This window comes from Fusarium coffeatum, assembly GCF_003316985.1.
Source record: "Fusarium coffeatum strain FIESC_28 chromosome Unknown BRIP53273_contig_132, whole genome shotgun sequence".
Taxonomy (NCBI): domain Eukaryota; kingdom Fungi; phylum Ascomycota; class Sordariomycetes; order Hypocreales; family Nectriaceae; genus Fusarium; species Fusarium coffeatum.
The window spans coordinates 230,594-254,678 of record NW_022157925.1 but is presented as its reverse complement, the minus strand read 5'-3'; the positions used below and the strand labels follow the sequence as shown (position 1 = coordinate 254,678).

At 48.3% G+C, this 24,085-nt stretch overlaps 11 protein-coding genes across 11 annotated transcripts; 6 read left to right on the top strand and 5 right to left on the bottom strand.

Moving 5' to 3' along the window:
- Nucleotides 1-113: 113 nt before the first annotated feature.
- Nucleotides 114-864, bottom strand: FIESC28_06145 (uncharacterized protein; the record flags this gene model as incomplete). The annotated part of the gene is made up of 3 exons (XM_031160290.1): nucleotides 114-442; nucleotides 495-729; nucleotides 799-864. 3 exons carry the CDS (start codon nucleotides 862-864, stop codon nucleotides 114-116), a joined length of 630 nt encoding a protein of 209 aa, XP_031015709.1.
- Nucleotides 865-1,678: 814 nt separating this feature from the next.
- Nucleotides 1,679-3,829, top strand: FIESC28_06144 (uncharacterized protein; the record flags this gene model as incomplete). Its single annotated transcript, XM_031160289.1, has 1 exon — nucleotides 1,679-3,829. One exon carries the CDS (start codon nucleotides 1,679-1,681, stop codon nucleotides 3,827-3,829), a length of 2,151 nt encoding a protein of 716 aa, XP_031015708.1.
- Nucleotides 3,830-6,859: 3,030 nt separating this feature from the next.
- FIESC28_06143 (uncharacterized protein) lies at nucleotides 6,860-7,390 on the top strand (the record flags this gene model as incomplete). The annotated part of the gene is made up of 1 exon (XM_031160288.1): nucleotides 6,860-7,390. One exon carries the CDS (start codon nucleotides 6,860-6,862, stop codon nucleotides 7,388-7,390), a length of 531 nt encoding a protein of 176 aa, XP_031015707.1.
- Nucleotides 7,391-7,602: 212 nt separating this feature from the next.
- On the top strand, nucleotides 7,603-8,556 carry FIESC28_06142 (uncharacterized protein; the record flags this gene model as incomplete). Its single annotated transcript, XM_031160287.1, has 1 exon — nucleotides 7,603-8,556. One exon carries the CDS (start codon nucleotides 7,603-7,605, stop codon nucleotides 8,554-8,556), a length of 954 nt encoding a protein of 317 aa, XP_031015706.1.
- A 496-nt stretch (nucleotides 8,557-9,052) lies between these two features.
- Nucleotides 9,053-9,632, top strand: FIESC28_06141 (uncharacterized protein; the record flags this gene model as incomplete). The annotated part of the gene is made up of 2 exons (XM_031160286.1): nucleotides 9,053-9,245; nucleotides 9,307-9,632. The coding sequence occupies 2 exons, from the start codon at nucleotides 9,053-9,055 to the stop codon at nucleotides 9,630-9,632; spliced, it is 519 nt and encodes a 172-aa protein (XP_031015705.1).
- Nucleotides 9,633-10,276: 644 nt separating this feature from the next.
- FIESC28_06140 (uncharacterized protein) lies at nucleotides 10,277-11,457 on the bottom strand (the record flags this gene model as incomplete). The annotated part of the gene is made up of 2 exons (XM_031160285.1): nucleotides 10,277-10,297; nucleotides 10,351-11,457. The coding sequence occupies 2 exons, from the start codon at nucleotides 11,455-11,457 to the stop codon at nucleotides 10,277-10,279; spliced, it is 1,128 nt and encodes a 375-aa protein (XP_031015704.1).
- A 1,008-nt stretch (nucleotides 11,458-12,465) lies between these two features.
- FIESC28_06139 (uncharacterized protein) lies at nucleotides 12,466-14,002 on the top strand (the record flags this gene model as incomplete). Its single annotated transcript, XM_031160284.1, has 8 exons — nucleotides 12,466-12,513; nucleotides 12,627-12,714; nucleotides 12,895-12,946; nucleotides 12,998-13,029; nucleotides 13,081-13,129; nucleotides 13,180-13,246; nucleotides 13,296-13,443; nucleotides 13,497-14,002. The coding sequence occupies 8 exons, from the start codon at nucleotides 12,466-12,468 to the stop codon at nucleotides 14,000-14,002; spliced, it is 990 nt and encodes a 329-aa protein (XP_031015703.1).
- A 184-nt stretch (nucleotides 14,003-14,186) lies between these two features.
- On the bottom strand, nucleotides 14,187-14,903 carry FIESC28_06138 (uncharacterized protein; the record flags this gene model as incomplete). The annotated part of the gene is made up of 1 exon (XM_031160283.1): nucleotides 14,187-14,903. One exon carries the CDS (start codon nucleotides 14,901-14,903, stop codon nucleotides 14,187-14,189), a length of 717 nt encoding a protein of 238 aa, XP_031015702.1.
- A 763-nt stretch (nucleotides 14,904-15,666) lies between these two features.
- On the bottom strand, nucleotides 15,667-19,380 carry FIESC28_06137 (uncharacterized protein; the record flags this gene model as incomplete). The annotated part of the gene is made up of 6 exons (XM_031160282.1): nucleotides 15,667-15,717; nucleotides 15,772-17,409; nucleotides 17,470-18,779; nucleotides 18,828-18,950; nucleotides 18,996-19,195; nucleotides 19,244-19,380. 6 exons carry the CDS (start codon nucleotides 19,378-19,380, stop codon nucleotides 15,667-15,669), a joined length of 3,459 nt encoding a protein of 1,152 aa, XP_031015701.1.
- Nucleotides 19,381-21,134: 1,754 nt separating this feature from the next.
- FIESC28_06136 (uncharacterized protein) lies at nucleotides 21,135-22,190 on the top strand (the record flags this gene model as incomplete). The annotated part of the gene is made up of 2 exons (XM_031160281.1): nucleotides 21,135-21,259; nucleotides 21,311-22,190. 2 exons carry the CDS (start codon nucleotides 21,135-21,137, stop codon nucleotides 22,188-22,190), a joined length of 1,005 nt encoding a protein of 334 aa, XP_031015700.1.
- A 137-nt stretch (nucleotides 22,191-22,327) lies between these two features.
- On the bottom strand, nucleotides 22,328-23,865 carry FIESC28_06135 (uncharacterized protein; the record flags this gene model as incomplete). Its single annotated transcript, XM_031160280.1, has 3 exons — nucleotides 22,328-22,746; nucleotides 22,802-23,687; nucleotides 23,734-23,865. The coding sequence occupies 3 exons, from the start codon at nucleotides 23,863-23,865 to the stop codon at nucleotides 22,328-22,330; spliced, it is 1,437 nt and encodes a 478-aa protein (XP_031015699.1).
- Nucleotides 23,866-24,085: the final 220 nt, after the last annotated feature.

Genomic DNA, 24,085 nt, shown 5'->3' with positions numbered 1-24,085 from the left:
CTTACATATAACTATTAGAACAAACCCAGCCCCTAGAACGCCGTGACCGTGCTATCCATATTGGATTTCTCTCTCCCCATAGTTTCATCTACGCAGCATCACCGTACACATGGCTAGAAGCGGCGTCTTGTAGGCTCAGGTGTAGGTGAACGAGAGACACTCCTCTCATCACGACCGCGCTGCTTGAGCCACTTCTTTGTGCTGAGGGTAAGGTCGCGATCGAGCTCGTCGCTAGGGTTCTTGCGGTGGATAAAGTTGCAGAATCCTCCTCGAACACAGCCTTCGCCGGAGTTCAATCGGCAACAGGCTTCTCGGAAATCGGTGACAGGGCTCAGTTCACAGTATATCGGGCGTGCGGCGTACCATCGGCTGTTGAGCTCGTCGCAAGCCTTTTGGGCTGACTCTTCGTACTTGAAGCGAGCGTAGACGTTGCCGATCAAGTCTTTTGAAAGTTAGCATTTGCGAGTTAGGCGAAGATTGGGGAAATGACATACGATCGTTGTTGTTATCGCAAACGACAAGCTCCTCAAGCTCGCCGTATTTGCACAGCTCGCACCAAATATCCTCATAGAAGGCATCGAAGTGGTTCTGGAGCTGAGAAGGGTTCATTCGGTTCTTGGGATCGTATGCCGGGTTTTGGTACAGGTTGGGCATAAGAATGGTTTGACTGTAGGAAGGCTTGACGTGCTTTCGAGAGCAGCGATCGCCGTGACGACAAGCGCCGATTTTCTGTATGCGCGCGCATGGAGTCAGTTATCTGAAATGTTGCGACATGAGACGCGTTTGGGAAGAACTTACAAAGTAGAAAGAGCAGTTGACTTTGTCAAGCTCGGTACCGAAAATGGAAGCAAGGAAGTTGGCCATGTTTGCGGTTCTGTGGGAGAAAGAACGAAATGCGGCGACAACAGAACGGATTAGATATCGAGAGGTGGTGATGGAGACTTGGAAGTTTTGAGGTCAAGCAATCCAATTGCCATAACGCAAGGATGCGAAGTTGAGATCACGTGTGGCGCGATGAAGTGATTATGTGGCGTTGTGGCTGACCAAGCTTTCAAACTCCAGCACAGCCAGGAAATGAATCACTGGGATTGCATGTGCAAGAGAAATGGAAGCTGGTCAAGCGTGGAAGATTTCTGTGTGGAATTGTATATGACTGGACCGTGTATCTCATATAATGCCGTTGTAATTCTATATTTCTTACTACTGGTTTTGCTTGTTCCAATTGATATGATACAAGCGTTTGATTAGTTGTTATCACTCTCCTAGACGAAATGTTTATTAGTGCCGTTGGTACAGTAGGTAGGCTTGGGCTTTGAGAGGTTCGGTTGGCTAATCGGAAGCCTTTGGTGGAGCGAAGAGCTTCCCCAAACCTTTCTCGTTTTAATTTCGACAGGGTCCTTGTTTGTAGGGGACGGGAGATGGCGCAGAGACCAGCTGCAAGAGAGTCTCCTATAATTCTATTCCCCAGTATACGACCTTGTTTCCTCGATCCTACATATTATACTACCTACCCAGAACGGCCTTGTTCCTTACAGAAGACGATATTCGCTTCTGTCCGAGGTAATACGCTGGGAAATGACTGCGATATCGTAACATTTCTGCTCTCCTCCGCGATTCTCTCTCTCTCTATTTATTTACCCTCAGTACAGCATCCCCTCGACCTTGACCTCGACCGATCATGGATCAAGCGGACATCCCTGCGCTGCTGGCGCGCATGGCCAGTGACGAAGATGCGTCGCGCAAAATGGCAGTGTTCAAACTGCAGAACTCGATTAACGATCCGGCTTTCGCAGACGTTTTCATTTCGTCGGGCGGTCTTATTATCCTCCGCCGACTTGTCATGACATCTGCTGGCAACACACTCGCTTACTCCCTCCAAAGTCTAACACGACTGTTGGAAGTCGATATGGGATGGGATATCTTTGAAGGCCCAACAGCCGGTGATCTCGTCGAGCGTGTTGTCGAATTGATCGTCACAAACCCCCTGGTCAATATTTTAAGAGGTGCCATGTCCATCCTGGTCGCTCTCGTTGGCCATTCTCAGTCTACTCACCAAAACGGTACCACGAACCGAACTCCAGGAACCTTTGGGTTCCGCGCCTTAAAGCCAGCCGTTGCTGTGTACCCACAGTTCTTCGAGTTGGTCATACAGCAGTTGCAGAGTGCCGACCATGCTCTGTGCGCCAACTCTCTCATGTTGATCAACGCCCTGATCCGAGACGCCGTGTCAGACGAGAGTACCATGAACGGCGGAAAAGCCAATGCTGGCTCGGGAGAGGACTGGGCGAAATTTATCAAGCGATTGCACGACTTGGGCCTGATTAAGGCTGTCCATCGGCTTATGCAGAGCTCTGCCCTTCAGGATCTGGCGCATCCCATGCTGGAGTTTCAAACGTTAACAAAAATACTTTTGAGGAAGTGGCGCGAGGTTGATGTTGATCTAGAGCGGCCGGAACATCGAAGAGCTCTTAAGGGACTTCATCTAGCGAGCGCACCGGAGCGAGTTCCCGTGAATGGCCATTCGCCGGGGCAGGACTCGCACGAAGCACCGACGAAGAAAGGAAGCAGGCGACATAATCCGGAGAAGTGGAGGAGATTGGGCTTCGAGACTGAGAGCCCTGCCCAGGAGTTTGGCATGACAGGCTTCCTTGGTATGATGGACTTGACTGACTACGTACGCAAGAACGAAGATGGATTTCAAAAGATGTTGCTCGAGCAGGCGGGGAAACCTGCATCTGGGCGATGCCCCGTCGCCAGGGCCAGTTTTGCTGTTACCATGATACTGTACGACCACTTCGACGTTGACAAGACGGACCTCGACGATGTCAGGAGCTACCAACTATTGGAATCCAAGGACCACGACAGACTATTCAGACCCCTGTTACTTCAGTGGTCTCGGCTACATACCGCAGGACTATATGCCTTTTTCCGGGTATGGAAACTTACCGGCGCGGAACAAGGTGATTTCGAGAAGGTGGCCGAACTGGTTAGGATATTGGTCGATTCAGTTGTCGGGGGTGCCAGACGAACAAAGGACGTAGCCGAGGTGGAAGAAGAAATGCAGGAGTACGACGTGCCACGATTACGAGAGCAGCAGATGGGTCTTTTGGAGATGTCATTTGAGAACACTTGGGGCCAGCACCTGCAGCAAGTGAGAGAAGAGCTCAGGCAGGAGGCTTTGCAGTTTGTCAAGGAACAGCGGATTCGTTGCTTGCTTCAAGGATCCTGGTTCTCGAAGCCGACACCAAAACGAGACAACAACAGCCAAGTTAAGCACCGGCTATTTACTCCCACGCCTTGGCGATTTGCCAAACTGTCTCACAATCGGCGATATCTTCATTACGCTGATTTTGAAGAGAGGACAATTACAAGCCCCGGATTAGATTCACTCGCCGAAAAGGTTGATCTCAGCACCATCAGCTCTGTCGTTTCTAACGTATCTGCGCCCAACGAAGACAATCGAAGTACTCTAAGTGATATGATGGGCAAGGATACCACTCCAAAATCAACCACCAAGATTACTGTTTACAGTTTCGTGAACCCTACGGAGGCATCGCGGGGAGCGGAAGCTAAAGAGCAGCCAATCTTGACGCTGTGGCCGCTGAGTCACAGTCTGGCTTCGGAGTGGCTGGATGGTCTTCTGATGCTATTGAACCAGGCCCCGATCACGGCAGAAACCAACAAACTGGTTAATCTCGTGAGTGAGTACGGGCTCAAAATTCGACTCTTGAACGTGCGAATGGACACAGGTTTCGAGGGCCCGGAACCCGGAGCTGGAGTGATTCCGAGCCGGGAGGGCCTGGATGAGGACTACTTTTTTGAGGTCTGATAGAAAGCTAAGCTAAGCTTAGAGTTGCTTCTTGTTGTTTGTAAGTGTTTGTTTATTTGTTGGCGATTCATAATTATACCCCATTTCGTTACGCAAAGGAGCCTATTCAGGCAGGCATAGCGAGCATTGTTTAGATGAGACGAAGATAGCTGTACATGGTAGAAAGCATAATAAAGGACAGGGCTGCTGCTATCGTATCCGATTTGACACGTTGAGTGTTAACTAGGTGACTTGTCATGAAAGGTATTCTCTGTTCCCTTGCTTGAGCAGGTAGCATAGCATCATGCCTAGTGCGTTGTTAACTTCCATACATGCCCGATGTAGGAAGTCCGAGACCCATAACAAACTGGATATGCCAGATGCTTAGGCCGGGTTGTTAGATGGAATCACTCCGGAAGAGATTTTCTTCACCATGTCTCAGGCTTGCGTTTTTAGATGCATGAGGTGTTGTTATTGTTTACTCTACCTAGTAGATACTCGATGAAGATCACGTCCAAGTAAGGAAAGTATCTGCTGTTTCTCAGATAGCGGTCACTCATGCAATATGCAAAGCAGAAGCATCCAGTATGCAATGGTGACCAGTTCGGCTTCAGGCCGTTTCGAAGGACGGGCCAAGGAAAGCGGTCCGGGGGTACGGGGGGTTAGTGTCTAGTGTCTAGTGTCTATCCGTAGGTACCTACGGGTTCATGGATGGGTCGGCAAAGAACATGTACCTAAACCATTTGTGGGTAGAAGCTAAGAACCATGGCAAAGTCAGGATGATAGGTAAGGAAGGCATCTGGTACCGAGCTTGTTGACTATGGTTAGGTGTTGATACCGCAGTCATGCAGTTTAGGTTGGGAATTGTTGCATGTAAACTCCACAAGATTTGAGTGCTTTTTACACGATACCGACTGATAGCCGAGTCAGAATCTAGAGTGTCGAATAGAAGGCAGTTAGTTGGTAGAGTTCTTAGTTGTAAGAGGTCGGAGGATTGTGGGTAATCTTCCGATCAACAATGGATGGATAGGATTTTAACATAGTAAGTGCGAGGTTGGATGGAGCTTGGAGGAGTGGATCTGCATATAGATCGTGGATCATGATGGTTGGATCGTGTAACGCTGGAGAGAGATCCAATAGGTAATGCTTGTCAGGTCAGGTCAGGTTTGGTCAGGTCTTTTTGGCCTTGGTCTGAGTCTGATATGGGCTGAGCCTCTATCAACCTGTATCACATGTATTTTTGGTCAAGTACCTTGGAACTATCAATGGCATGAAATACCAACGTCTCAATCTAAAACACACTCTATTCCTTCCTGCATTGTTAATGAGACTTGGAAACAAAAGAAAGTCTAGATCAGAGCTAGGTAGGTTACCCCAAAAAGTCAACCTCTAGGTACTGTAGGTACAGTAGCTTGTCTGGCGGTAAACTGGGGATAGCTGCACACACGTCAAAAGCGGTGACGAGTCGCCTTCCACTTGGCTTGCTGCAACTGGTGTCGCGTGCATAAGCGTGAGGCCCCTCTTTCTGCCACTGCAGCTTTTCAGTGTCTACCTAGGACCTAGAATCCCTAGGACGAGAGGAGAAGGGAAAGAATGGAAGGAAAAGAAAAAAAGTTACAACCCAGTTTTTTTTGTTGTACGAGTCTTTGTGCAAGCAAGCTCCCGGAATGGCCAATCCAAGTTCCCCCCCTCCTTTAGAGTCCAGCGAAGAAAAAGAGGAGTAAGTCAGGTTTAAAAAAAGAGTGTAGGGATTGCGGTGTGCGATTCAATTCGATGCATGATCATCTGTGATCTGTGGTTGGATCCAATGTGTATGTGTATGTGTATGTGTATCTTTTTTGTCTTCCAAGGCGTTTGTTGCGCTGCCAAACCAAACAGAAAAGGAAAAATGCGGAGCTAGATACCTAAGGTACCGATACCATCGGATAGTAAGGTATGGATGGTATCCGTCGTAGTTTCTCTATTTATTTTTACCTTTTCCCTTGGATCCCCTTCTTTTTCCTTTCCTTCTTTTGCTTCTCTTGGTCAGTCAAGTCAGTCAGTGACATGACCCTCTTCCAATAGAACCTCATTGTTTGGGTTGGAGAGGGGAAGACACCTGCGAAGTTTAACTTAACCTTCAGCCTCTCTCTCGAGTACAGGGAGAGAGGCATTGCGAACGGGCTGCCGGCCCAAGGGACAGGCTGAGGATCAGTCTCCGTCCATCACCAGAGAGATTGGATATTCTGAATATCCCTTGTATTTGATCGAATTCCTTCCCATCCTCGTCCTCATCCTCCGAGCTCGGTACGTACAAACTACCTACACAGTTCCCCTCCAGTTGTGGAGATGGGCTCCTCTTCGGTCTCACTCTCAAGTCTTAACCCTTGTCTTTTTGGATTGAAACCGTTTGGCACTGGAGACCTGGAGGTTCCCCCTGAAGCCCAAGACCAAAGCTGACTGAAGCCCTGCCAGCGAATCACGACTCGGAGAAAAAAAAGTTGTCCCCCAAAAAGGACAACCCAATCTTATCAGAAATCTATACAGTACTTGATTGTGCTGTACTGTACCTACTCCAAAGAGATCAGGCTTCTCCCCCCTGAAGTTATCTCTTAACATTACGGATTCTCTGCAATCGCAATCTGCGACATTCCGTTCTCTTTTGAATCGCGACTAATTGCCTCTTGGTATGTTTCGGCCCCTTTCTTAATTCAGCAATCCAGTCTACCCTATCCAATCCCATTTTGATTTTCGTCAGCTCGTGGCTTTCGCTTTTATTACCTAGCCTGCGCCTCGTATCCCCTGGTCTTCTTCTGCCAGCTTGTCCTCAACTTTTTCTGCTGCCTACACTTATTATTATCCTCTTCTTGCGCTAACTTCTATTTTCTCTTCAGCTCATTACAAGAGTATCCATTCTTTACCTTGAACACGCAATCGGCTTTCGTCATTCTTCTTGATCGATAATTCTGTTGCCTATATACCAAGGCCATAAAACCAGTCGCTCTCGAATCCTCTATACTCTTTTACAACACACAACCTTTCTACGATACTACATCAAACAACTCCGCCATCATGTCTCGCATTCAGATCCCGCTCGACGTTATTACGTCCCGCCTCAACTTGGGCGACCGCTTCCAGGGCCTCCGATCTGGTCCTCTCAGCGGCCGCTTCTCCAACCTGCGACCTGTCAACGAGTTCCTCGACTTCAAGCGTCTCTCCAAGCCTAACAACTTTGTTGAGATGCAGTCGCGAGTCAACTACAACCTGAGCCACTACTCCAGCAACTATGCCGTTGTCTTTGTTATGCTCAGCATCTATGCCCTCCTTACCAACTGGCTGTTGCTCTTTGACATCATCCTTGTGGTTGTGGGCATGTGGTTCATTGGAAAGCTTGACGGACATGATCTCGAAATTGGCACTTTCCGTGCCTCGTGTTCGCAGCTTTACACTGCACTTGTTTGTGTCGCCGTGCCTCTGGGTCTGATTGCTTCGCCTTTCTCGACCCTGCTCTGGCTCATCGGCGCATCTGGCGTGACCATCCTCGGTCACGCTGCATTTTTGGATAAGCCCATCGATGAGGCTTTTTCCGGGGAGGCGGTCTAAGTGGTCGGCCGCAATCTCCCGAATTCGCGCCCCAATGGGGAAGACCATCGAGGCGCAGACAGAGGAGAACAGATGGGGATGCTGCGTCTCGCGGACGTCAAGGAGGAGATGTCCGTGTGGAGGAATTAGATTCAGGTGATGATGCACGAGGTGTCGGTGCTTCTTCAGGGGCCCGCTTCGCGAGTGACCCTCTTCGTTTTACAGGGGTAGATATGGGTAACTCTGAACGGGGTTTGGTACGCAGGGGACATTATGAGGAGTCGGAAGATTCAGAAGATGACAGTGAAAGCAGTGAGGATGAGGAGTTCGAGCAGTACCTTGCAGAACTGGCCTCTCGTGATCGGGAAGAGGCGCTGGTACAGTCAGCATTGCACCGTATCGAACGTGCAAAGGCCAGGGGAAGAACAGACGTCGATCTCAACGACGAGGAGATGGCGGCGCTGGAGCGACGACGCAAGCGAGACGAAGCCGCGAAAAAGAAGAAGAGCAGCAAGAAGCGCAAGGACTCACGAGTCGCTGTGCCTCTGACCCAGCTCGACCCTTCATCCCGCAAAAAGAAGGATTCTGTCTCAAGCCAATCAAGACAACAATCACGATCTAACAGCAATCTTGTTGAGGACCAAGATCGTCATTCGCGCTCTTCCCTGGGCAGCTTTCCACCAACAGCAACAGCAGGTCGGCCACGCTCAGGCACTAGCACTACTACTTCATCGCAACGACCTCAAAGTCGGGTGAGGGCGCCTTCCACTAGTCGCCAGCCTTCTGATAGCTCGGCTATTGTTCGCCGAGGCAGGAACTCAAGCCAAGCCCCCAATGACCCTTTCCAGTTCCAGGTTCCTGGTACGCAAGCTCCCAGCCCCGCTGGATCGTGGAGACAATTCTCGGGAGCCCAGCGAGGCTCTGGATCCCGAAAGAACTCTCAGCTGAATGACGGCACAAGTGAGAGTGATGACAGTGAAGAGGAGTCCGAGGGAAGGGAGGATTCTATCGAGACGACTTCTAGCGACGATATTGGCAGTGGTGCTCAGATCGTTGTCGAGGAATCGTCTCCTGAGCCTACCAAGCCCGAACCTACCAGGAGAAATCCTACTCGATCTTCTACTTCATCCTCAACATCTAAGAAGAAGCCGGCGACAACAACTTCCAGTGGACGACGGAAGAAATAAAGAGTTATGATACTAGGACAAAAAGAAATACCCCGGTTTAGAGAAACAAGTCTCTGTTCAGTGTTGATAGATTATCTACCTATTCGCTCACTTTTAAATTGTTCCATTGTGACTTTGATATTTTGAGATTGTCGTCCATAGACCCTTGGATTTTCACATGAAAGGGATTGCTGATCGTTGATCTTTGCTTCACTGGTCTAGCTCGAGCCACATCAGCACAGCCACTGTGAGATGTGCTGGTGGTACCGAGTACGTATCGCCATCCTCGGTTCTGCCCGATCTGATCCCTGTCATGGAAACTGTCGCCAACTCAATGTACCGAGGGGAAAGCTCCAGCGCAAGGAAAGGAACCTAGCTCCAACTGACGAAATAGTCACGACCCCAGACTAACCGGAACTTCACCTCCAAGGGTCTCAGCTGGACATCCCTATCCCCAACTTCGATCTTGCACCAACTCCAACAACACATCTACTCTAATAGCTGTTATCGCATAATCATGCCACCATCATCATCAAATACAGGCGCTGCGTCGCGGAGTGCAAGCAAGCGACTGATTAAAGAGTTGGAAACATGGGGTAGGGAACAGAAGGAAGAGAAAGGTATAGAGCGCCTCGGGCCCATTAATGAAGGCGATTTGATGGAGTGGGAAGCCGTCATCAATGGACGGGGTATAGGTCAAGGTTACGATGGTTTGTCTCCCTTTTTTTTGCTTACCTTTATCTATTGACAGTTTACTCACATCCACTCAAGAAGGACGCTGGCTCGTCAACATCTCCATTCCATCGACCTACCCTCTCGCGCCGCCAAAAATGACCTTCGTCACACCTATTGTTCATCCCAACATCGCACTACAGAACGGAGAGATCTGCCTTGACCTTCTCAAGGACGCTTGGACACCGGCTTACAGCGTTCTCGAATGCGTGCGCGCCGTGCGCATGCTGCTTGGATGCCCTGAAACGGATAGCCCTTTGAATGTCGACGTTGCAGCGCTGTTGCGCTCGGGTGATGTCCTGGGCACTCGAAAGCTCGTAGAGTATTGGTGTCGAGATTCTGACTCGAGATACGAAGGACCATGAGATGCCATCTACGCTAGATTTGACGTGGATACACAAGAGATGGGGTTGGTTTTGGATGTTACTTTGGAGTTATTGGATTCAATTTCGGTAGTTTATTTGCAGGCTGTGAACCTTGGGGAGAACAGGCTTCCTATGCACGCATTAAGCGATAGCGGATAATTCTCAGTCTATGTCAAGTGCAACGTCATTGTGTCGCATTTCCTGTCAAGAGTCGGTATTCAAGAGATACTAGAGATGTAACAGCAATAAAAGGTTGCATCCGTAGATGCTCATCTATTTCACAATCCTTCCTCCATGCTCGAGTTCCTTACTTTCTTACAAGAACACCTATTTAAACCAATTCAAGATGCCTATCCCTGCCGAGGCGGCTTGATTTTCTGCAACAGCAGCTTGCATTCCCTAAACTATAGTGTTTCCCTTTCGCCTCTCTGTTTTCGGAAAAGAAAATGTTCAAAGGATGCACTACTAAAACGCCGTGACCTGTACCCGCCCAAATTGAATCATGAATTGCCCAACGATGACTACGGTGGAGCAGCCATTCCGTTCATCTTCTTCCATGCAGTAAAATCTTCTCCTTGATACGACGAGCGTGAAGAAAGAGAGCCCATTGAGTAAGTTGCACATTTGAAGTTTATACGGCACAATTACTCATTATAGTGGTAGACCTAGAATAGGGGTTAGTGCGAGATCTTATAATGCTGAGGTAAAAGTTACTGACCTTGTAGTTGGGAAGGCCAAATGGTTGCCAGCCCAGGCGCTTAGCCATCTTGGCAAACCCTTCAGTTTCAATGAGATGGTAGAAAGAGAAAGGAGGGAACATGGCACCGTCACGATGGACGTCGGCCCTAACGAAAAGAGCAGTGCCTCCTACACCATCAAGAGGTATGACCATGTTGCGATCACCACCTTCCGTCGCCAGATACGCCATGAGCATTCGATATGTCGGCATTTCGGCGTATCCCTCAAGAAGGATATCATCAGGACCCATCTTGGCAGCAAGGGCTTGTGCTGTCTCGCTGTCTTGCCAGCTGTTAAAGTCATATGGTCGCTCGGACATTTGCTTGTGCTCCTCATCGTAGTATCGCTGGAAGCAGTTGGGAACGATAAGCGGCTTGTCGTAAGATGCGAGGTCCTGAATCAGTGTTGGGGGTGTTTCGATAATATCGGCATCCAGCCACAAAACCCAAGATGTATCCGGACCAAGGGTAGTAAAGAGTAGAGAGTTGCGAGCCTTGGACATGACTGCGCGGCGGGCCTTTTGGTTTTTAAGCTTGTGGCGCTCAGCTTCGTCCTGGGACACAATGGCAGGCTCAAAGTCCTGTCGCAGAATGATAATACTCTTGAATTTTTCGGCTTCACGGCCATGTTTCTGCGTCTTGTGGATGAACTCCTGCAGTTCAGTGGTTGCTTGGTTGCCCTCTTTCGTCTTGGGGAGGATGAAGCCCAGGGTGATGAGTTCATGAGGATAGCTCAATCGCAACAGATTCTCCCAGTAACCAGGATAAAATCGTGACATGGGAGTGAGAATGAGAATGTTCTCACGGTTCTCGATGGGCGACTTGGTGATGGTGACATTATTAAGGTTGTAATGCACGACGGGTGGTGGCTTGAGCGGTACACCAGATCGGGATTTTGACTTTCGGTACGGTGAAGTCGGCGGCGACAAATGATGCTCTGCGGTTATGGATTCGAGTCGACTGGCGGTGACGGATTTGCCTGAGGGGGAGACGAGAAAGACGATGATGAAGATGCACAGAATCGCTCCAAGCGCAAGGGTGATGGGATTCGTCTTCTTGAGGCGAACAGCCCCCATGGGTCGGGCCATGAGTGCTGTATTATCGCGCCTGAAAGGCGACGTAGAAGAGTTCGAGTGAGCAGAAACGTGCGACAGCACCGGCTATCGCGAACAAGTCGAGGGCATCAAGTGGGAAACTTTGAAGCTAGTTGAGGATGCGCCGCAAGGAGGATGGCAGGAATAAGTGTCAGGTGGACTCGTTTCGTCTGTGATGGATTACAGAATCGATTATACCAAACCCTCGGAAGGCCGCAGAAGAGGGAATCAAAGAAACGAAAGAAAAGGTCGTACAAAAAGATCAGACCGACAGACGGAGAAGAATACGAAAGATGGATGGGCTTCTAGCCTGCCAGTACGAAGGGATAATTAAGACACGACGACTGATTGAGGGTTCAATCCAATTGGAGTGTCCCACAAAGGGTTTAGCGGCCAGTCGGGTAGTCCGCCAGGGGGTGCAGCAACTGGAACTCTTCTATTAATATCAGCCTCAGGGCTGTACCGACGGTACAGTATAATCAGACTAATCTCGTCATGAATTCATTTAGGTTTGTAATTCTTGTAGTAGACAATCCTTTGTCTACCAATAGAGAATAATCTGCGAGCTATATACTTTTAAGAGAAAGTGTTTTCTGACCTTCAACTTGAGGGTTAAGGGGGGATAGGATTCTACAGAATGACGCAGTAGCATCAGCATGAATAAGGCCAAGCAAGTTTTCCCTGGCGCTGAGTAGTATCATGATTGAGAATAAAACTATAAGCTATGAACTTGGAGACTCTGAAGTATCATAAACCAATATCATGGATGCTCTCTATTCTAATGCTGTATCCTCAAAAGTAAGTGCTTGTCTAATAACAGAGAGTCTCCACATTTAGCCAACGCCCAGATGTGGCTGCGCCCATGACATCTGCTCTGCAGAACAGACCCCCAAGCATTGATCCAGATCCAGATCCATCACAACCTCTCTTCCCTTTTCAACCCAAATCTTCTGTATTTCTCCTATCGAAAAATCTGCCACAACTCTTACAACATACGCAAATATGGCTGACAAGATGGATCGCGGTCTCGACGAGATCATCGCTGATACTGTAAGTTCTTACCACTCCATCTGGCTGCTATTCTTTTATGCCATGTCCCGTTGCTCGCACGCGCTCTCGTCTTGTCTCGATCATTCAAGCTGACCTGTTTTTCTGCTTCATAGCGCTCCAATCGACCTCGCAACAACCGTGGCCAAGGTCGCCGACGTGAACCGCGTAATGATTTCCCTCGCGATGGTGTTAGAAAGGTTGGTACATGTGCTTTTCCCGTCATCATGAGGCTTTGTTGACATGGGCGGTGCAGGTTGACTTCCCTCGCTCTCCAATGATGCCTACTCGACCTGTACAACCCTCCTCACAACTCGCCCCTTCGGTGCTCGGAGCCTTTGTCGATTGAACGGCTTTCCACTCTGAAAACCTCTTGCTGACCAGAGCGTCCCTCCCCTTTGCAGTCTGCTCGCGACGATTCTCGAAACATTGATAGGTCAGTTGCGGCCAACCCGTTTGGCTACCTGCTTTTGCTAACAGTATACAGCGAATGGGTCCACGACCGATTTGAAGAGAACAGTAATACTCGAAGCTTCCCCTAAGCCCGACATCCTTTTGACCATCGTCCAGACAACCGCCGAGCACCTGCTCCCCGTCGTCGCCGTGATTCCCCAGAACAGTGAGTCTACGGCTCTCGGGTGAAAAACAATTCTAACCTATTCGAAACAGAGATTCCAAGGGCACAAAGATTCGCGTCGAGAACATCCACTATGATCTCACTGACGATGACCTTTCTGTATGTAGCATGTGCACTCACAACCATCCAATAACTCATAAGTTTTCAGGAGCTATTCCGACGAATTGGGCCCGTCAGCCGCCTTCAACTTCGATACGATCGCGCTGGAAGATCTGAAGGCACCGCCTACGTGACCTACGAACAAAAAGAGGACGCCGAAGAAGCGGTCAAGCAGTTCGATGGCGCGAATGCCAATGGTGAGCTCATTTACCCAAGACACTGGTACCGCAGCCTAACTAACGGAATGCAGGCCAACCTATTCGATTGACCCTTCTGCCCAGCCGAAACCCCTTCGATACTGCCGTTATGCCTGGCCGTCCATTGTCGGAGCGTATTTCCAGCCCTGGAGACAGACGATCCCATTCGCCCCACCGCCGACGCGATGACGACGATGCTGCCCGTAGAGGAATCGATAGATATGTTCCTGGTCAAGGCTCTCGCCGAAGCCCAATGCCTCGAAGCCGCGGTCAGGGCCAGGGTCAAGGTCGGGGTCAGGGCGGGCGTCGTCCTGGTGCTCGACGTGAAGGTAGAGAGGGAGGCGGCAGAGACCAGGAGGGAAGCCGAGGTGGCCGAGGCAACCGTCCTAGCAAGAAGACACAGGAGGAGCTGGATGCAGAGATGGCTGATTATTTTGGCGGAGACAACGCGCAGGCCGCAGAGCCCGGTAATCAGCAAGATGCGCCCCCTGCTCAGGCACCTGCAGCTGCCCAGCCTCAAGCACAAGCTGCGACCGACGACATCGACATGATTGAGTAGCCGTGTTGTCATTGTCATGACACTATTTCTCAACATACTCGAAACTATGTACACCACTCCGCCCGAATGTTTAGCGCATTCTTGACCAAAAACCCATACCTTGAGATTGACCTCCTTGTTAATAACCGAATTGTCACTTTATATTACAGTTAGATTGATTGTCTCGATCTGAATGAAAACTTGATCAATCCCCCTGTGCACTGCGTCGATTCCATCCATATGATAGTGAACCCTGGATCTTGTCAGCTAAAGTGTTTACAAGGACATAGTTTATGGGAATATATACCCCTGAGAAACCTAGATTTCGACCCGTGACAAGGCCGTTGAAGGACATATCGACATTGATACTCATGTTAAAGCTGACGCTGTTTCTATTCATCGGTCTCCGCTGTGGTCCGTTCATGTTTTGACCCTGCATTGTCGTTTGCTCGCTGTAACTTCTTGTACCGCGCGTTATGCCTCCGTTGTTTTGAGTTGTTATCCAGCGAGTAGTTTCGCTTCTGGTTTGTGTGATTGTGAATGGCGACCCTGGAGTGTTCTTGACACTTCGATCTGTTGCTCTCCTTGTCAAGTGCCGAGGCGGTAACTCTTCGACGCTGTCGTCCGAGTCATAATCTGAGGAGTCTTCTTCTGATGAGGATTCTTCGTCTGATGATAGATATACGCTCTCGGCATCGTCGGTATCGTTATCTTCTGATGATTCGACTCGCTTCTGTTTTTGTTTTGGTGTGAATGTCTTTACTGGTACTGTTGTGTCGGCTTCCTCGATCTCATCTGGTTGTCGTGGTGTTGAAGGTGATGCAGTTTCTGATTTCTTCTTTGATTGTGATGGTTTGGATGTTTTAGATGAAGACTGTTTTGCCTTGTTTGATGAAGTTGCTGATGTTTCTGGAGGAGCCATAATGAGCTGTGGTAGACTTGTGATTAGATGTCTGGAACAATAATGAATATGATAGTGTATAGTATGGATAGTCTAATAGTTGAAGTGCTCTATCGTAAGTTGCAATTCATAACCTCGACTATCAGAGGTTCGTCATCATGTGCTTGCTATCTTATGAGAGGCGAATCGGGTCATGAATGGTCCCCCGCGACACAAGAAACAGGGTCGGATCCTTGAAGAGTGACGTCGCTCTCACCACCAACAACACTCTGGCTATGGAAGCCTCGGCTCATCTGTGAGTGGTTGATTATCATATCATTTCACTCTCAACTGTATACAAAACCATCATCTAACTGATTATCAGTAGTTATTTCATGCTGTTTAAAAGCTCCATCTATTTCGGATCTAGTTCTGTATTATGGTATAGACTATCGATCTGGTGGCGACCGTTTGGATAAAACGGCGGGGATATCCACTTGTCAGTTGAACTAGCTTCGTTCTTTTCTATAAGTCATCTACATCAAGAATACTGTACAGAGCGAGACATCAGGGTGTCCAGAAGAATTGGCCGCCGAGAGCATAAGAGATGAAATACTTTGGTCATTTTATGATAGCTTAGGAAAGCACCTAGGCTACTTTATTTTGGCGTCCTAAGCCTTGGAGGACATTTCTTGTGTTACCCGCCTAAGAGGTCACTTGTGAGTATATCTTCTACGTTCCCCCAAAAGTTGCTTGCAAAAGATCTGAGCTGAGTGATGGTGCCTCTCTCTGAATGATTAACAAATCATTCAGTCAACTTCCCATACGGGATGTATGCGTGGTCGTGAACATTACTCTATACACTATAGCATTTCGTAGCAGACACTTTCCATTTCTCAATCTATCATACCCTCCTATACTCTCGTAAAATCTGTGCAATCTCAAAGCGTGATTCTTTCTCGGCAAACTTTGCTGCATCCTGACATCTCTCCTCCAGTCCATCATCTTGGTCGTTCTCGAGTAGCAGGAAAATCATATCCAACCTCCCATGTTCTGCAGCGCCCTGAAGTGCTGTTCTTCCTTCCACTAAAGCAGCTGGGGCGTTGACAAGCGCTCCGTTCTCGAGAAGGAAGATGGCTACATCTATATGCCCTTGCATTGCTGCAAACTGGAGTGCAGTCGCGCCGTTATGCGAGGCTGGCCGCTCATTGATTTCCAGACCTTGTTTGACAAGGCTTCTGACCAGTTCAAGGTTACCAGTGTTGCATGCTGCTTGGAGAGCGGTCTTTCCCTTTTTCCAAAAGGCCGGTACGTGTATATCAGCCCCTGCAGCCAAGAGGATGTCTACAAGCTCCTCATGATTGGCATCAATGGCATATTGGAGGGCTGTCATAGGGGTTTCTTCTGTCGTGGGTGCATTGACTTCAATCCCAGCGCCGATCAGCAATCTAACTACCAGCTCAACGATTTGGCAGTCATCGGTCCCATAAAGTCCCGAGGGCTTCCCGAAAACTGCTTGAATGGTAGTCCCACTGCCGAACTCCCCTTCAAATTCGAAGCCATGACCCATGAGGGACTTGAAAAAAGATATGTCAGGCCACCAATCCATTCCTGTTAGAACCATGTCAAAAGCATGCATTCCTGTGTTCAAATCTCTGATGTTTGGGTTGGCTCCATGAAGAAGCAGTTTCTCTGCGACTTTATATTGTCCTAGTCTTAGGGCTAGCAACAGAGCGGTCATGGATCCATCAACAAGACGGTCGACGTTTGCACCGCTCATTATGAGAAGATCAACTGGACAAGCATGGTCTGAGTCATCCTCCATACAGGGGACGCAGCGAATTGCATCCGCCATGGGTGTTTCAAGTCGGTTACCCTTTACCTTGTCGATACAAAGAGATGGACGGTTGACATCAACACCAGAGATTATCAAGCATTGTGCTACAGCCGTGTTGTTGCGAGAAATGGCTGTCCAAAGAGGTGTTGGCTCGCCGGGAAGAGGCTGGTCCAGATCAGATTTTAAGGCCGCGAACTTGGACATTAACAAAGTGAAGCAACGAACTGCATAACCTGCACCAATTATTGCGCTGTTCAGGATACGACAGGCCCTCCCATCTGCATTGGGGTTGACTCCGGATAGGAGTAGGCGACCTAGCACATTATTGTCGTCGTGGGCAACAGCGGCTTCCATGGCATTTATAGCATGTTTCTCAAATCGTTCAGTGTTCTTATCAACACAATTCTCGAGAACCATATCCACGAGTCGAACATTTCCAGATTTGGCGGATGCTTCGAGGTATTCAACCCAGTTGTCGTCTATATCGAGCGCAGATAAGTCTGTTTTTGCGAAGTGTCGGATCAAGAAATCGACTAAATTCTGGCAACCAGATGCAAAGGCTCCTTGCAGAATGGAAGCTGGGTCGTTGCAAATCGCGCCTTCCCGGAGCAGCAATTCGACCAGATCGACATCCCCGGCTCCAGCAGCAGCTTCAAGAGCAGTCTTCCCATCCAGTTGAGCAGCTGGAGGTGCGTTCACATCAGCTCCCCACTTCAGAAGTAGTTTGGCTATTTCGATTCTGCATTCCCCCAACGTTTCGTTCCCACATACATACTGCAGTGTGGTCGACTGCATTGTATGTCGAGTGTCGACACCTGCACCTGCTTTGAGTAGCAACTCAAATAACTTAAACGTATTCTCCCGCCGGTTAGTATAGTTGAGATAACACCCGTCTAGCTTGCTCGCAATTTGGAGGGAATTTAAAGCAAAGTGGCATTCGTAGCATGCATCTTCGTTATTTGCCGACATATCCAAACATATTGTGCCATTAGGGTCCGCGCCTGCTTGTAAAAGCCGTTTAACAATAGTAAGGTCGTTTAGCCCAACGGCATTCTGTAGAGGAGTGCCTAGGGGAATGGGATAACCTGGAGATAGATCTGATCGAGCGATCGTGAGAGTTGTCTCCATCTCAGCTCGGCAAAAGAGATTTGGATCTGCTCCGAATTCGATCAATAAGCTGACCATCGCAGCGTTTTTGCATCGAACTGCCACATGAAGCGGAGACAGATCTTTCGGGTGGAAGAGGTTTGTATCAGCTCCTGCCTGTAGCAGTTGTCTCACTCGCTCTTCATCTTTAGCTTTGATAGCAAGCACTAGTGGTGTTTTGAGGAGTATCATCCTATCAGGGGTGGGGTCCCGTGTTAACGAATAACTCCTATCTACCAAGGCTTCTGCAAGTGACTTGCTATCGTAGAGTCCCATGTGCGACGGGCTCTGCGGCTGTAAGGTTGGAAAAGATGCAAATGGATCTGCGCCGTGGTCCAGGAGAAGCTGGACAGCTCCTTTGCGTTCAGAGGCTACTGCTCTCTGTAAAGGTGTCCGAGTAGAGTAAGCACTGTTTGGATTTACTCCTTGTTGAAGTAGGTATTGGGCGAAATCAAAACCTTTCCTCTCAGGTATGTCGATAGCAGCGGACAGTAAAGCTACTGAGAACAACTTTATCGTTGGTCCCTTCAGAGAGAGTGCCTGCTTTAAATCTTGCAAAAGCCCATAGGAGATAGCCAGCTCCAGAAATTTGATCAACGTCTTGTCTTGCCAGCGATTGTTTGTCGAAAGAAATGCCATTGAGAGAAATAGTCGAGACCAGGGGCCAAGGATGTCAGATTGTCCAGTTTGCAGTTCTGTGCTGTGCTTGTTCCTATAGCTAAATGGAATTTCTTCATCCAAAGACTCCAACATAGCGGGAACTTTCAAATCATGATCCGACTTCGATGTACTCCCGGACTTGATAGAAAGTAAGAGGGACCCTACAAAACCTTCCATGGTGACTTGGTCCCGAGAAGTGGATGGAGAAGATGCGGTTGGATCATGAATTGATGCTATGGCTCTATCCAAGATCGGGTGTAGCCCATTACCAAGCACTATCCACGGTTAGAAACAAACCATTCTGAGTATAGGAATAGACTTACTGTGACTCCTGAGTTGTGTTTTCAGATCGAACCACGGTAGGTTAAAGTACGTAATGTCTTGATGTAATGTTGGAGGCGTCTGAACGGCAACAGATTCGATATGTGGCAGTACAGGACTTTCCACTTCCTATGTGTTAGTTAGGTAGGTATACAGAGAAGTTTACTCACATGTGTCTTTGGGCGCGTACCTCCTAGTTTCCCTCTTACTCCTCTTGTCCGGTATAATCTTGCCATGAATGGTGAGTTGGGTCATTTTGCCTTCAGCTTTGCGCTTCAGGATCAATGCACTCGCTTGCTCCCATTCTTCCTTCTTGGTATTCTTTCGGAGCTTCCAGTTGACTGTGACTTTGCGTATATATTGTTTCTTTCTGTACATGACATTAGTCTCTGTCGGTAATATGGTAGAGTAGACATACGAAGCATAGAACTGATGGTTCTCAGCCATGAAGCTTATGATCTCATCAACGGTTTTGTTTTGTTCAAGATACAATGACTGTATGGTCTCCTTGTGCGCTTCCCATCGGGTGTCGGGGATCCTGAGGGCCCTAGACATGGTGTAATCTCTGGGAATCAGCAAGAGAGATTGGAGTTGAGTGAGGCCAGGTCAGTGATAAATGTGCTGTGTTGAAAGATATGAGAAGGAAATATTGAGAGGGAATCTCGTCCTTTATGTACCCATCTAGTGGCATGAAAGCCATATTTTTATCAGGCCAGGACACCGCAGGGTGTAGACTATCTTGTACTTTTGACCAGAATTCGCATTGTCTTAGACTAGCTGCGTAATAACAGAGAGCGCGCTTGCTGGTGCCAACATGGCCCAGGTGAAACACTATTAGACTAGGAGCCCATTGGACATAACCAGAATTCTCTTCCAAGGCCTCTGCAATGGATGGCTGTTGAGAAAGCCACCAACAAGGATAGTGACGCGGGCTAGCTCAGCCTTTGATAGTAAACGCCACACTCCCGAATACCAAAATTCTCATTCCTGCGTAGCTGCTCCTTCGGCCTGTAAAACAAGGCCAAGAGTCAAACACCTGCCAGTCTGCAGAGACTTGAACTGGGGAGGGCAATGGCTTTCTCATAAGCTTCTTTGGTCTGTCATCAAGATCCATAGAACTCATTATGTCTATTGTGGATGTATTCCGGCATATACTGGCCAAGGTTACCATGTATCTGGACAAGAACAGCGCTGTCTGCAATTGCTTCTTCTTTTCTTCTTTTTTTCTTGTGTAAGTCACTGGTAACAACCTCGTAGGTATCTATGTTCCCTGTCGTTGTTTTACTATGGTCGTCCAGAATTCTCTTTCGAAGGCTTAGAGTGCTTGGGCGCAGCCAAGGTCTTGCGATTCATCACTGACCAGAATTCGCAAACACCTTTGCTATAATTACCACCCAAGATGCCACCACTATTCACAATCTTTCATGTTCTCATTTCATTCTTTTCCTTGCTTTGCGATACCACATCTCAATCTCCCAAGCATCTACATTACCTAACTCTCCAATCACGAATGGCTGCATCTCAGGAGGTCATCGTAGCCATAGTTGGCGTTATTGTCAACCTTCCCACCTTTGTTCTTGTGTTCTGGCGCTTATGGATCAAAAGAAGAAGGTTGAAGGCAAACCAGAACTCAGGTGTGATATCTTGTCCTGAATGTGTGTCTCGTATGCTGACAGTCCCAAGAGAACCATAACTCCAGCCAACCCCTTCTACTTCAACCTCGCCGGTTGACTAACGATACCATGTTTGCTCTTATCATTCCATACGCAGTACCGCTGCTCGATGTCAGATCTCACGAAGAGCCCTAATGACTCTTGGCTTTGAACTGTTTCGGTGGAATACTTCCCTATATAACCACAAGGCAAAGTTACGGATGGAGGATTGTGAGCAGCTATGAAGGATATTAGAAAGTTTCGATTCTCGCAAAGAGACGTTGAAATTGTTCATTTAGTGTATACAAACGATAACTCGATAAGTTGGATGGTTAATAGACCACTCACTAGATCAGTCGCTTTGATTGTCCCCAGCTTGTAAAATGTATGCTGAAGAACAATAACAGCAAATCTAAAACTAGAAAAGAAGGAGTTAGCCGTGGACAGCAGTTGGTAGTATTTTAACCCTTAAGAAATATTATTTTTACCTTAGTACCTACTAAGGTACCTCTAGGCAGTAACCTATATGATGGACAAATCCTGACTAAATGCAGTATATAGCTTATCTACCCTGTTCCCCCACCTCAACTCATACATCATCAGACAACAATCTCAAACTCATAACCTTGGCAAATACTTTGTTTAATATCCATAAACATGTCAAATCCATCCGACCCTAAGCCAAAGATTGGCCTGCTGTCAATTGGCGATATGGGCGTCGGCATTGCAAAGCTGCTGATCGCTCATGGCTTCATCGTTGCAACTAACATCACCGGCCGAAGGTAATTCAAGTACCTCGCACATCAAGACAACAATACTGACAATCCGCTCAGCCAAGACACGATTGAACGGGCCCAAGATGCCCAAGTTGAACTCCTCGAGTCTGATACTGAGCTCCTACAGCAAAGTTCCGTTATACTGTCTGTCGTCCCACCCAGGGACGTTGAGGCTACTGCCGCTCGAATTGTAAAGGCATTCAAGGAGCTGGAGACCAAGAAAGAACTCTATCTGGTCGATCTTAATGCAGTTGCACCTTCGACTATCAAATCTGTAGAAGCGTCTGTCAAAAAGGAAGATGTGCCTATTCGATTTGTCGATGGGAGTATCCTAGGACAACCTCCAAAACTTACAGCATCGTCTTATGCCGAAACACAAGCATCTAATAGCAACAACTTTTCCAACTGGTATCGCCCTAGTATCCCCGTTTCTGGACCCGATTCTTTAACTTCACTACCTTATGGCGAGAAGCTCATTTCTGTGCTCAACATGAAGCACATCTCCCCCGATATCGGCGCGGCGAGCGGACTCAAGATGTGCTTCGCTTCCTTGTCCAAAGGTTTTACTGCCATCGCCACGCAGTCCTTCACAGCGGCCCATAATCTCGGAGTCTTAGACGCTCTAAAGGAGGAGCTGAACACCCTCTACCCAGCTACCCTCGCCAATGCTGAGAAGGGCGTGCCTGGCATGCCACCCAAAGCATACCGCTGGGTCCGAGAGATGGAAGAAATCGCCCTCACCTTTAACGAGGAAGCAGGCTGGGATAAGGGGATGTTCGAGGGCGCTGCCAATATTTATAGAGCTATCGCGGAAGACGAAGTGCTTGGAAAGGAAAAGGTGGGTAAGAGAAAGCGTGGAACGACTTTGGATGATGTGGCAGCCGCGGCAGCAGAGGGTTTACAGAAGAAGAGAAAGTCGCAGCAGTCACAAGATTAGTTAGCTGTCACGAGATGGATCTTTATCTCTTAGACATTAAATGGGGATAGATACATATCTTAATAGTACACTATACATATGCCAAAGCAGGCATGCAGATGAAAACCATAAACTCCAAACTAACTTACACCTCACATCTAGATGTTGACGTAAATTCGAGAGTTGGGAACGTTAAGCTTCCAATCATTGTTGAAGCCAGGTGTGGTGACCGCTGCGGCATCAGAAGAGGTGACGAAGATACCATCGTTGGAGAGAGCACCGAAGTGGTCTTCCAGCAACCGAGCCTCTGGCTGAGAAGACTCTGAATCAGTCTCAGTTTCGACCCTGCTGGCTGTTCCGAAGACCACGCCCGTCTCTTGAGCGCCAGTTGGTTCGGTGGCCGAAGTCTCTGTCGACGCAAAGAACTGAATCTTGGATCCCACAGGGACGAAATTGCCACCGTCCATGGCCTGAATGAACCTTTGCATCTCCTCCTCTTCGGAAAGGGAAAAATGAGTGCGCTGAGGGTCAAGCGATAGTAAACCCTTCTTTGCGCCCCAGCCACCACCACCGCTCACTATACACCGTTAGTACACAGATAAAGAGTAATGGGTTTCGAAAGGGTTCCGTACAGATCTGATATAGCCGGCCACCTTGCCTGTACAGGTCAACCAGGTGACCGGATGTGGAAGCGACTAGTTCCTTGATATTTTGACCATCTCTGAACGTTGCCTCGGGATCAGGATCAGTAGAATTTGAGTTGCTGCCTGACTGGGCAAATGTTGGAGGAGTAATGATTGACCAGATCCCCATAGGCGACTGGACCAAGTCCGATTTCCGAACATGTAGTTCGTCAACCGCTGGTTCAAGCTCGTTAGAAGCAGGTACCGATTCGTTTTCAACACTGACTCGTCGCACAATGTTTCCAAAACTCTCGGTCACCACACGAGGATGTGTCAAGGGTACAAGAGGAGCCCAGATGCCGAGGTCATCAATTGAGGGGAGCTGCTTCTTGAGAGGAAGTGATATTTGCTGCCAATACTTTTCATTCTTCTCGACCAGTTTGGGCGAGCTCTGTGACAAGTCATAATGCCTGACAATGAGTGTTGAAGTCTTGTGATTTTGAAAGGTTGTGTTGGTGAGAGGAATGGTAATGTGAGGGTTACCAAGATCCATAGTTAAAGCTGCTACTTTGTCGGCGTCTTCTCTAGCCTTGGGGGGTTCAGGAGTCCATAATCCAGGAAGAATTGAATCAAGTTTTCCACGAAGGATAGATAACCCCTGAATGGGCTTGTTGCTCGGCACTGGAGGAGCAATATGATCGACAACAGCACCTAAGATGTGAAACTGATCTGCTTTCTCGGACCCTGAGAGTAGATCAATGAACTCTGCCATGAAACCGTCCTTCTCAAGCCATTGCGCATACTGTGGAGTTGCTAGAATGACTGCAGCATCATGACGACTAGGATTGGCGATTTTGACCTGAGATCTGACGGTTTGCAATAGTTCAGAGAGATCCTTTAAAATATTAATAATGTTTCAGAGCTCATGGTGGGAGACTGACCTTTGTTTTAGGATTTAGCTCGACAGTAAAATAATTTGATTCTTTACTTGTCGAGTACTTTCTCCGAGCTGCAGCAGAGAAGCTATTGAGTACACAGCTCTTAGGAGCTTTCAACGCCAGCCGAAACGACATTGAGAAGGTGGCTAGCAAGTTGACAGAATGATTAAAGCTACCAGGTATATGTAGTCCTAACCGAATTATTCCGTTTCAATGGTTGCAAAATGTGCCTTTTTTGGAAGCGACGCCGCTTGGAGAACGATTGTAAAGTCTGGAATGGATGTCATCACTATCCGTAAAGCTCGAAAACATCCAGCCCGGATGTGGCTGGTGCTGCCAGCTCCACAATCATTAA